Here is a 13,289-nt window from a genome sequence, read left to right on the forward strand (position 1 = left end):
GTATACATCTTGGGACCAATAAAAAAGCCCTAGTCTAGGGTTTGAGCTAAGACCTGCACAATAAGCATGATCCCCAGTTCCAAAGGTCCGGCAGAGACAATTGTAACGGAAAGGGGCTTCTGGAAGCACAAAGAAAGACGCTATTCTAGATGCCATCCTAGGTTCAGTGCAAAGACCAAGACCACCAACCACAGAAGATGGATTAAAATGGCACTGAGGTAACAGAACCTCTAGATTCACAAAGACTGACTTCACCATAAGTCCCACCTCAGGATCTGTACAGATACTGAGACCTCTAAACACAGAACTCTGATTGTATCACCCTGGACAGAGCAGAAGTCTTCCACACACCAAAAAAAAAAAAAAAAAAAAAACACCACCGGGAGAGTAATGATCCTGAGCAAAGAGCTGATCCCATGACACTATACTCCAAGGACGAAGAAACCCCATATCGCATAGGGCAAGTGAATTCCTTTTCGAATGACCCCAATATTTACTGTGCCAGGGCAGGAGGGAAAAAATAAAAAATACAAAAAACACAAAACCTTGGACATTTTATATATATATATATATATATATATATATATATATATATATATATCTTACCTTCATTTATTATCGTTATTATTATTTTTATTTACCTAGCTATTATGGTCGATTTCTCTGTTTGGATGTGATTATTGAAATTGTTGTCCCCAATTATTCCTATTTTTTTTTCTCTCTCTTCCTTTCTCTTCTTGTGTTTTGTGCTACGCCATGTTTCTTATTTCAAGACCACGGCGTGTTTTTTTTGTTTGTTTGGTTTTTTATTTTTTATCTTTTTTTTTTTAATCTGTTTTTTGTGGTGCCTATCGATATAACCGGAGTCCTCACTGGATATTTGACACTTCTTTTGGTACTGGTGGAGTGTTTCACCTTCTTGTTCTCATGCACTTCCTAAATCGATGATGAGAACCTCTAGAAGGATTCTGCCCATTTTCGGGGTATTAGACCCTTACCCCAGTTTATTTACTTTCTCTTTTTCAGGCAAAACCATGCAACTTGAACTAGCTAGCCCTGCCCCCACTTACAGGGGGAAATAAGGGAGGCATCAAGACCAAACTGATGCAAGACTACTAAGTAGTAGGTTAGATACAGAGGGGACCACATATTCTAGCCGCCCTGAGGGTGAGGGAAGAGGAAATGGGAGGTAGGACAAAAACGGAGGGGTAGGGAGGACAATTTGGGGATGGGAAGCCCCCCTGATTTTATGTAAATATGTACCTAAAATATTATTGTCAACAATATGTAAGCCACTATGATCAAAATAAAAATTATATTAAAAAAAAAACAAAGATGAGATACCACCTCACACCACAGAGTTTGGCACACATCACAAAGAATGAGAACAATCAGTGCTGGCGGGGATGTGGAGAGAAAGGAACTCTTATCCACTGTTGGTGAGAATGCTGTCTAGTCCAACCTCTATGAAAAGCGATATGGAGATTCCTCCAAAATCTTGAAATTGAGCTCCCATTCGACCCAGCTATTCCACTCCTAGGGATATACCCTAAGAACACAAGAATACAATACAAAAACACCTTCCTCACACCTATATTTATTGCAGCACTATTCACAATAGCCAGTCTCTGGAAATAACCAAGATGCCTTTCACAGACAAATGGCTAAAGAAACAATGGTACATATACACAATGGAATATTATGCAGCTGTCAGGAGAGATGAAGTCATGAAATTTCCCTATACATGGATGTACATGGAATCTATCATACTGAGTGAAATAAGTCAAAGGGAGAGAGAGAGAGACGCAGAATAATCTCACTCATCTATGGGTTTTAAGAAAAATAAAAGTCATTTTTGTAACAATCCTCAGAGACAATGAGAGGAGGGCTGGAACACCAGCTCACTTCATGAAGCTCACCACAAAGAGTGGTGAGTGCAGCCATAGAAATAACTACACAGAGAACTACCATAATCATGTGAATGAATGAGGGAACTGGAAAGCCTGTCTGGAGTACAGGTGGGGGTGGGGTGGGATGGAGGGAGATTTGGGACATTGGTGGTGGGAATGTGAAGGGGTTGTCTTTACATGACTGAAACCTAATCACAATCATTTATGTAATCAAGATGTTTTAATAAAGAAAAAAATGGGGGGAAAAAAAAGAAATTCTTGGCCTAATATCAGCTTCTACGTTTAGCCCTGGATACACACTTCAACCTGAATGAAAGTAAATGGATCAGCAAATGAGGATACATGTATATGAGTAAGAACAAGCAGAGCTTCTTAATGTGAGGGATATGTAATTATGCATATGTAAATGTAAACAAATAAGATAAATACTTTGGCTAACTCACCACTCACTGCATGCTGACATCCATATTTTAAATCACTTTTCTCTTTAAATGAAAACATCTATTTTCTACTCCCTTATAGTGACAAGTGGGTACATTCAATATAAGGTAAAAGTACTGTGAAGAATTTTTTTATCTTTATTTTTTTAATGAATGGTTTGAAAATTTAATGCTTGGAATCACAACAGCCACATGCAAAATGAAGAGTATAGGCACATCAAAGTAGAAAAATCAGTCCGAGATAAGGATCACTAAAGGAGAAACAACAAATTTTCTGCATTGATTATAAGCTGTTGGTCTGGAGAGAGAAAAAGGACCAATGAAAGCAAGTTATTCTCTGACATTTAACAAAGCTGCATCATATCTGACACATAAGCACTTACCAGATGCACAGAAACAGAGTTTTATTATTGATATACTTTTTTAAAAAATTGAAAATGATAAAAAGCCAAAGCTGGGTTTTGAAAAACTGAACTTGAAAAACTATGTGAAGGGTTTCAAATAAAAAATATTTTATATACTACTAAAAAAAATTAAAGTAGATTGTTCTCCCTTGTACTATCAGTTTTAGTTGTTTTGTGTGTGTATGTGTGTGTGTGTGTATGTGTGTGTATGTGTGTGTGTGTGTTTTTTTTTTTTTTTGTCTTGAGTCCACACCCCGCGCAATGCTCATGGCAGGCTCCCCACTGAGGTTGGGTAACTGGACAGTGCCAGAGATCAAACCCAGCCCTCCATCATGGAAAGCTATCTTTTTCACCTTTGAGCTATCTTCTCAGCCCCACTTAATATATTTTGAGTAGCAATAATCCAATCTGTGTAGACTTTGTAAAGGACTCTAGTGAAGGGATTCTTTTCCTGTTACAAAAAAAAAAATAACTCAAAGAAGGGAACTGTAGCAATGTATTTATTGTAAATGAACTAGATATTACATTAATCAGATGAAGATGCAACAATGCACAGAACATAACTGTTGCAGCTTTTAAAAATCCAAAATAACGATTGTATCCAAATCAGGTTAATCTTTTGACACCATCACACAACTTTTAATGGAAACACTGAACATCCAGAATAAATCTGATTTGAAACTGAACTGCATAAAGGAAAAGTTTCCTTCCCCAACTTGAAGATCCCATGATAATTAAAATGTAAAACATGTAAGTTTATTTTTATAACCAGACAGTAACAAGATGACATGTGTCGTATTACTGTAGAAAAAAAAAAAACTTCTCAAAAAATATAGGAAAATCTTTAGGAATTCCGAGCAACAAATAGTTGCTTGTCACAAATGTTCGGGATACCCAGCATTTTTCTAGAAACTAGAAATTATACTAGTTTTATTCATGAGACTTTAAGGAACTTCCTGGATTAGATGGCATGCTGATTTGTAACAAAAGTCATCTCATTTATACTGAGCAATGATACATATTGGACTAAAATACATCTTTCTTACTAACTATGGCACCAAGTAAAAAGAAGTTCATTCACAATTGTGGGAGTAATTTAAATAAAAAGGCAGAAAGGTGATCTGGACCATTTTGATCTTAAATTAAAAACCAGAGGCCTGCATTTTTTAGTTTGAGTAACAATATGGGTCTAAATTGCAAGAAAACTAGCAACATTCCCTTTATCCTTGAGCTGGATGGGTAACTGTCATGATGTCTAGTTTTTCCTGTACATGTGTCTAAAACAATGTCTAAGTAGACTCAAAAATGCATGTAGATGCCACATGCTGGTTGGCACAAAGCAGGGAGAGGAGGAAGGCCCCCACTTTCTAGAAATTCTCAGGGGCATTTAAGTGGCAATTGGCTGTTTTCAATTTCCCGACATGTACTCGTCACATTATCCTGAAGTTTTTTGCCTCTCCACCAGAGTGAAACATGCTGTTCTTTGGAGGAAAAAGAAATACATTCGTGTTCAAGTATATTTCAATATACAAAGATGCTCTAGCCTTGTTTCACTACAAAGATCAAATGATTTCACATGTGACCAAGGGGGAACGTCCCTTTTAACTTCCCTTGGATGTATGTCATGAAGTTTTGCTTTTTTAAAAAAAAAAAAAAAACGGCTCTCTAAATATACATTTACTCGTATTATATGAAAGCATGAATTCTTTGTGTCCATTTGATAAATATGTACATAGTCAACTACAGCCACCACCACAAAAACCAGCCTCAGTATACACAATGGCTTAGGACTGGCTTCACCAATGACAACAAAGTCCGTGGACTAGGACGAGGGCTCAGCACCAGTAGCATGTGGTTCTGTGGGCTCCAGGGTTCCAGTTTGGGACAGCAGCCTTCAGACTCTTCCCTTCTGTAGCCTTCCAAAGGCCTTTCCTCAGAGACGGCACTTATTGGTTTATGGTTTGTTTCCAGTTTTGGCTTTGTTGTTAGGGTGACAGTTGAGGTCTCTCAGTAGGGACTCGCAATTGGCCAGAGCATCAGCTGGCAGCAACTTCCGGAATTGCTCCACTGTCTTTTGATAAGCCATTTTTTCTTGTTCTAGGGTCCGGATTAGAGATTTCATTTTGGTCTCTCTGGTCAACAGATTTTCCAGGTTGGATTCCAGGGTCTGGATTTTAGCATGTGCTATCTGTTTGGGGTGAGAAAACAAATTCCTCCAATCAAAAAGGTGAAGACTCTGGTTTTTCTTCCTAGTAGAGTTCAGACTTTGCATATCTGAAGTTACCATATACTAATGAATCAAACATTACATGGAGCTGATAATCTGCAACCCTCCTTAAGGTACTTTATGTCTTTATTTTCTCATAAATGTAACTATGGTAACTCACAAAGGACAACTGATTTCACAAAATCCAGCTAAAAATGCAGGATTCAGCCATTATGCTATAGCAATGGGGCCTCCTCCTTTCACAGACCTGAAGGGAAAGACTCGATTTCTGACACCACATTCAGGAGCTTTGGATGCATTTGCCCTCTGAATAGAAAAGTGGGACATCATATTATTCACACCTGGAATCCCATCAGTTTTTATGGGTTTAAGATATGCCCACATAATTTGGAAATCCAAACATGCTTACTACATTGTAAAGTATGTTGCATACAATGAAAAGAATGCAACCATTCATAAAAATTGTCATAAAAGAAATCAGGCACAAACCCACCTTCTCGAATAAAGGAGTGCTCAACTGGCCGTGAGCAATATGGAAGTTATAAAGACTACCCTAGTTGCTTATTTTTCTTTCTAAAAATAGAGAATGTTGACTCTCTTTTGAGTCAGGAAGGGAACACATTTTCTACAGGTCAGAGAAAATATAAAATGAAGTGAAAAAGTCAGGGTTCCTATACTTGGGAAATAATTACTCGAGATGTCCCATTCCTAAGCTATTTTTCTTTTACCTGGTCTTTTCTAAAATTATCAGGCCAATTTTCTACAGTATCACGAAGAAACATGGTTTTAGAGGATGGAAAGACATAGAAAGAATAGGATAATTGTCTTATATGTAGTGGCCCTGGGATTGAATACATATGGTCCCTCTAGCGCCAGGGGTCCTCAAACTTTTTAAACAGGGAGCCAGTTCACTGTTCCTCAGACCATTGGAGGGTCTGACTATAGTAAAAACAAAACTTATGAACGAATTCTTATGCACACTGCATATATCTTATTTTGCAATGAAGAAACAAAACAGATACAAATACAATATGTGGCCTGCGGGCCATAGTTTTAGGACCACTGCTAGCCCAACAAGGAGTGATCCATGAGTACAGTTAGGAGTAAACCACCAAGCATGGCCCCACCAGGTATGGCCCTCAAACAAACAAACAAACATAGGATCTTAGTGATCTCTAATTTGAGTGCAGTGCTTGGTGGGATGCGGGAATGAACATAAATGCAAGATCCAAAATACCCTCCCCAAAAGATTATTGCCTAATTACGCTTTATGTGCCCTCAAGTCTGTATAGAGAAAACACATCACACAAATTCTTGGTGCAGACTGTTAGTTCACACTAAATTTTTATTGCACTTGTATGCATTTATAAATGAAGACCATATGTTTTATTGTCCCATGTAACTGTAATCTCTATGATGGCTAACATGTGCTACCTGTTTTCATTCAATTCTCCCAATACAAATCTTGTCTCCTCTTCTTCCCATTTCTGTGAATTTTATCTAGACAAGTCTCAATAATCCCAGTCTTATTTCTTTAAATAATTTTTTGCTGGTTTCTTTGTGTTTTTCTGGGTGGTTTTTTTTTGTTTTGTTTGTTTGTTTGTTTTTGCCTACAACCTGGTGATTCTCAGGATTTTCTCCTGGCTCTGTGCTCAGGGATCACCTCTTAAGGTGCTTGGGGAGTTCTTGGCAGGTGCTTGAGATTCCAGAAATCAAATCCAAGTCAGCCATGTTCCAAGGCAAGAGCCCTACCCACCGCTCTATCTATCTGTCCCTACTACCTGCTCTACTAATCTATTCTCCCCATTCTAATCTGCCCTTAATAAGGTTTCCAGGGGCCGGAGAGATAGCATGGAGGTAAGGCATTTGCCTTTCATGCAGGAGGTCATTGGTTTACATCCCGGCACCCCATATGGTCCCCTGTGCCTGCCAGGAGCAATTTCTGAGCCTGGAGCCAGGAATAACCCCTGAGCACTGCCGGGTGTGATCCAAAAAAAAACCCAAAAAATTTAAATGGATGCCCAGCTTCCACTCCTTATAAATTTCTTCCATCAACCCTTCCTCATTCAGTTCAAAAAGTGCCACCAATTGGTCAAAGTTCCCATATTCAAACCCACCCTCTCTTGAACTTAACCAAGTATATGCAACATCCATCAGGTATCCAGACCTTCAGAATGTACAGTGTCTCTCCCTAGTGATGTACGGTTTATTAAAAAGAAAAAAGCCCTCACAGCTCTTAGACACAGTTTACTATATATTATACTACTCCAGTAGAATTTTGATAGGCAGTAGTACTCAAGTACTGGGGGCGGGGGGGGGGGGATTGTCAAACCTTTATCTTTCTACCTGTAATTTTTCTAGCAGGTCCATGTTTTGTCTTTTCAGATGGTTATTGACCCTCTCCAATTTCTCCAAAGATTCACTGTCCTCGCAGGCATAGGAAGATTCTTGAAGTTCATCTTGCAGCACGTGGTATTCTACCTCATAGGCATGTAACTGTTTAGAAATATCCATCTCAAACACCTGCCATGGGAACAACCATGCATTAGTCTCATTTATAATAGATTTATAATTGACTGAGAGATCATCTCTATGTCTGATGTATTTCCTATAGATTTACAACATTTCTTGACAAAGAAAAGTATAACATAGGAAAAAGAAAAATAATAGAGGTGACTTGTCAACTTAGGAACAAATTGATTTTTTGTACACAACTGAAACTGTTTGGTGAGGAGGCCAAGACACTAGAATCAATTTGTGTTCAAAGATATTTTTGCAACCAAAATATACCCAGAGAGTGACTATTTCCCCCAAATGTAGTTAAGTATTGCTAAATAAGTTTTATCTGTGCTATTGTATCTTTGCTGATTAGTAAGCAAAATTGCACAGTGCATCTAACTGGTGCCATTGAAGAGAATATGTGGGATATATGAAGAGATATGTGGGATGCAGATGACTCTCCCATTGTATCACCACTCTCTGCCTTTTTCCATCCTGTTATACCTGGGAGGCAGACCTTATGATCTACATTCCCCTTACTTCCTCCTTAACTGCCTTCTGCATGGAGATAGTGTATACACACACATGAGATAAAGTTGGTGTACACACCCACCCACAACCCAGATCTTTTCTTGCTTAGCTTCATAAAGAACACAGCACCTTCAAAACACTCTCTACCTTCATTGCTCTGCCTCTCACAGGATCTGGAAACACTGTTAAATCCTAACATGATCACCTCAGCTCTAAGAGTCTGAAGTGTTTCCCTCTGTTACTAGTTTCTGGGCACCTGGTATTATGTTTGGTTTCCCATACATGACCCCACCAAGATGAATTAGTACTTTCCACTCACTTCTTGAGGTGGATTCTCCCTCTTTCCTTCAAGAAATATTGATAATATAACATCTCCTTTTAGATGTTTAGACTTGGGAAATCAAAGATTGTGACATATACAAGCCAAACAAAACCCCAGGACACCTATAAAATAATTCTAATGATGATGCTCTTTTCCCCCACCTACACTGTGGATCTACTAAAGCAAAACTGAGAGTTATAACAGTTACTCATTATTCTCAGTTATTCAAATTGGTCTTCACGGAGTTTCAAAAAGAACTTCTGGTTCTTTATGTAGCAGAATCACTTTACTAAGCAAAGCTACAGTCAATGTTCTAGGAGAGACATTTCATAGTTCTTTATCTTCTAGATAAAATAAAGCTGATTAAACTTTTTTTTTTCTTCTTTGGTTTTTGGGCCACACCTAGCATTGCTAAGGGGTTACTCCTGGCTGTCTGCTCAGAAATAACTCCTGGCAGGCGTGGGGGACCATGTGGGACACCGGGATTCGAACCAACCGCCTCTGGTCCTGGATTGGCTGTTTGCAAGGCAAACGCCACAGTGCTATCTCTCCGGGCCCACTGATTAAACATTTTAAAGCTGAAAAAATTCCCGTGACATAAAATACAACATATAATTAGCAAAGAAACTGCAGTATAGTCTGATATATTATTACTCTTTCAATCTTACCTGGGTGATGATTTTTTCCATTTCTGATGTATTCATATCAGGCAGAGTGTTCTTAAGAAACTCAACAATGTTCTCAAAGTTTTCACATTCCATTATCATTGTTTCCTGACTGCTCAGTAGACTAAGTGCCACCTTAAATATAACTTCTGTTCCCTGAAGAAAAATAATGTCTAAAAAAGATAATATTATTGTCATGATCAATTTATATATATATATATATACACTATTGTAAAAACATTTGATGTTTGCAATATAGAAATTTTTGGTGAGAAACACTGTTGTTTTACTCACTGCAGTGGATAGATTCAGAGAGTATTTTGTAAAGAAAAAAACTTGTCCAAAATCCCTAACATTAAAATGTTTTAATATAGCTGCTTAATTAGTACCCTTATTTAGGAATGAAAAATAAGGATGGAAATTTTTATAAAAGACAAATCACTTTTGTTATGTTTTCAGAAAGACGCTATCCCAGTCCCCATACTAGGATCAGCGCAAAGACCAAGACCACCAACCACAGAAGACGGATTAAAATGACACTGAGGGAACAGAACTTCTAGAACCACAAAGAAAGACTTCATCATAAGTTCCACTCCCTGACATGTGCAGATACCAAGATCTCTAGATACAGAGGTCTGATTTTATCACCCAGGATGGAGCAGTAGTCTTCCATACACCACAAAAGCACCAAGGGGAGAGTAAATGAACCTGAAAGGAGTCTACAGTTAATCCCATGACAATATACTTCAAGGGTGGAGAAACCCTGTATCTCTTAGGCCAAGGGAATTCCTTTTGAATGACCCCAATATTTACTGTGCCTGTGCAGGAGGGAGAAAAGGGGGGGAAAGGGCATAAAGCACAAAACAATTTTTCTTATTTATCTAGTCTTTGTCAATTTCTTTGTTTCGGTGTGGATATTGAAGTTGTTGTCTCCATTTATTTTTATTTATTTTTTTCTTTTCTTTTCTTCCGTATGTGCTCTGCCATGTTTTTTTATCTCAAGACCATGGCTTTTATGTGGTGCTTATCTTTATTGTCGGAGTGCTCACTGGATATTTTATTTGACACCTCTTTTTGTACTGTTGTGGTGCTTTATCCTCTTTTTCCCCTTCGTCTTTCAAACCTAGAATGAGAGCCTCCAGAAGGACTCCGCCCATTTTTGGCGTATTTGATTTTTTTCCCCAGTTTATTACTTTTCTCTTCTTCAAACAAAACCACATAACTTGAACATTCTAGTCCTGCCTCCCAACTAGAGCGGGAAATAAGGGAGGTACCAAGACCAAACAGGGGTAGGACCACTAAGTAGTTAGCTAGGCACAGAGGGGACCACTTATTCTGGCAGCCCCGGAGTTGAGGGAGGAGGATATGGGAGGTAGGACGGGAATGGAGATGGAGGGAGGACAATTCAGTGATGGGAATTCCCCTGATTTTATGTTAATAAGTACCTGAAATATTATTGTCCATGATATGTAAGCCACTATGATTAAAATAAAAATTATATTCATAAAAAAAGACAAATAACATACATATATGTCTATGTTCATATAATTTTTAGTGGCATATTTAGGAGACTAAAGGAAACTGCAAAGAATTAACTCATATTTAGAATTATTTTCTCTTCACAACAGAAATGCAAAAACAAATCAACATAACCAATTGGCACCATTTAAAGTCATTACCTTAATGAAAAAAGTGAATGAGGCAGCTAATGTCATTAAACCTATACTGGAGCAGAAAATTAAACAAAATTCTTAGCAAACCAATATATAACTGAAATCAAGAGGAAAAGTAAAAGAGAAAGCTACTCCTAGCTCTTAACCCTTACACCTAACAAATTCAAGTACACACTAACTTTTGGAATGTGCCATGTCCTTTTGTGTGAAAATTATTCTCAATATGACACTCTGCAATCAATAATAAACAAAACAATAAAGGAGGAAAAGAAGGAAGAGGAGGAGAGGTGGAGGAAAACAGTAACAGCAACTTGAAACATGGTTTTGTTTTGGTTTCTGATTTTTCCCTTTACATGAAAGTCCCTAAGTCTTCACTAAATTCAAAAGCAAAGCATTGAGTATCTGGTGAAGAAACAAAAACATCATCCATCATATCACCAAAATCAGACTTCTGAGAAAATTCTTTTTTGAACTCTGACATCAAGCTTGCAAGACTAAATCAAAAACCCAAAAAACAATTCCCTCCAGAGAAATCTTCTCTGAATAAAAGCAGTTTTAAATATTTAGTTAACAACAGAAACTTGGAAAATATTTGATTCTGCCACCTAATATTATTTTTTTTTACCAGACTTGTCTATAAACTAAAAAACTAACTCAGTGCTTATATTTTTAAACCACAGCCCACCCAAAGAAAGATAATCATCATCCGGTACAAAATATACATAACATACATGAATCTTGAAAACTGAAGTTTATTCATTTTTATATTTATAATAATCCCTTATATTTCATAGTATTGTATCCTATTTTTTTTTAATTTTAAGGCTATTTGGTAATCTTTAATTTAGCACCATTTTGTGCCTTTAATTTCTTTCTAATTTTTACTAAAACAAAATGATTTACGAAGTTGTCCATAATCCAATCATTTCAAACATTAAATGTTTAAACACCAATCCCACCACCAGTGTGACCTTCCCTTCTACAGTGTCCCCAGTCACTAACCCACAACCATAGCCTGCCTCAGTGTAGGTATAAATTTACTTTGTATTACTTGTTATAACACAAAAGCAACTGAAATCATCAAATTTAGACCAACACATGTCAATATCAATTTGAAATGATTGTTATTATTCTCTATAATTTTATAAAGTCAGTGTCTAAAGATTTTCTGGCCTGTGGTTGGTACTAGTGGATCCTTCAGTGCTACTGATTAGGCTCATTGAGTTAAACAGAGTACTACATATGTCTCCCATTAAATTTCCTATGATACTACGGGGCTGACACTACAAGATATTTAGTTACATAGGATTTATGGATATAATAAAAAAAATTAGGTGGCTTGATAATTTGATAAAATTAAGTCACAGAGCTAGGTCATTTCTGTCGAAGGGTGATCAGGGTGTGTCAGGCTATTGTAGTTCATGCAGACAGTGAATTCTACCACGCTCTTTTCTGTAAAGGCTACAGAGGTATCAGCTCTGATTGGACTACCTTCTATCTTAGATTTTTAAATGTAGATAGTGACCTACAATGTTCCCAATACTCACACCTTATAACAAAAAATTAGTCACAAATACTGATGACTTTTGCTGTCGAACTAACATAAAAATAGTCACTGTCTTTCTGACATCATGCAGGTCCAAATCAGAGCCTGAAGAACAAACCTCTCATGAGGACTTTCTCTTCAAACTTTGTTTTTTTATATCAAGGGATTATACAAATCCAATACAAAGTTTTATAAAGAGATATAAGTGCCTCAAAGGGAACACAATCTATGTCATACTCTCATTTCTAGTTCATAACACTATGATGGAACAAGGACAGGAACTCATTCCTGAGCTCCTAGCCTTGCTGCTGGTGCTCAACTCAGGACTATTTATTGCCTGAGTAACCAGGCAATACTGAGAGACCAGTACTGACACTGTAAGCATTGTATTCTCAAAATGGAAACAGACATATTTATTAAATTTCACCAGCAACTTGCTGTTCCAGATCACATTTGATCAAACAATTAGAGCACCACAAGTTGATTACAAGTATTTTCTTAAAGGGCCTTATTTTATACATATACATATATACATGTTTCTATGTATGTATGTATGTATAGTAGTAGGTTCGTGAGTTCTGGCCTTGCACACAGCTGACCCAGATTCCATCTCTGACACCACATATGGTCCCCTGAGTACCACCAGGAGTGATCCCTGAGCATAGAGTCAAGAGCAAGCCCTAAGCATCACCAAGTAGAGCTCCCCCCAAATAAAAAAGTATATTTCTTCAAACAAATAACACTGTTCCATTAAATACATGCATTTCTTCTTACCAAACACTCTGGCTACAAATCCTAATGGGAACTGAGAGGCAAACAATGTGAGGAACCACGGGGCAGCATAAAGACTGGGGCTGATTTCATTTTCTTCAAGATGATTGTAGAGATCTCTGTGATAGTCATGCAGAAGCCTGGACAGTTGGTACATTTGAATCTAAAGTTCATTTGGAAAAGAAAAAGAAAATATGCATTAATCTAAGAGTGCACAAGATACTCATTTTCATTGTAAAACACTAACACTTAATGATTTGCATATGTTCAGTAAATAAAATAACAGGGGTGTCTAGATCTA

The 13,289-nt window shown here is 37.4% G+C and overlaps 1 protein-coding gene across 2 annotated transcripts in view; it reads right to left on the bottom strand.

Moving 5' to 3' along the window:
- Window positions 1-3,721: 3,721 nt before the first annotated feature.
- Window positions 3,722-13,289, bottom strand: part of TBC1D4 (TBC1 domain family member 4) — a 200,308-nt gene continuing 190,740 nt past the window's right edge. For both annotated transcript variants that reach the window (XM_049778922.1, XM_049778921.1), the window contains 4 exons: window positions 12,992-13,151; window positions 9,002-9,171; window positions 7,328-7,504; window positions 3,722-4,942 (listed from right to left, as the gene is read on the bottom strand). In XM_049778922.1, coding sequence (XP_049634879.1) covers window positions 4,709-4,942; window positions 7,328-7,504; window positions 9,002-9,171; window positions 12,992-13,151 — 741 coding nt within the window. In that variant the 3' untranslated portion in view covers window positions 3,722-4,708. The remainder of the gene's footprint in view (window positions 4,943-7,327; window positions 7,505-9,001; window positions 9,172-12,991; window positions 13,152-13,289) is intronic.

Source organism: Suncus etruscus, chromosome 8, assembly GCF_024139225.1.
Source record: "Suncus etruscus isolate mSunEtr1 chromosome 8, mSunEtr1.pri.cur, whole genome shotgun sequence".
In the NCBI taxonomy this organism is placed as follows: Eukaryota; Metazoa; Chordata; class Mammalia; order Eulipotyphla; family Soricidae; genus Suncus; species Suncus etruscus.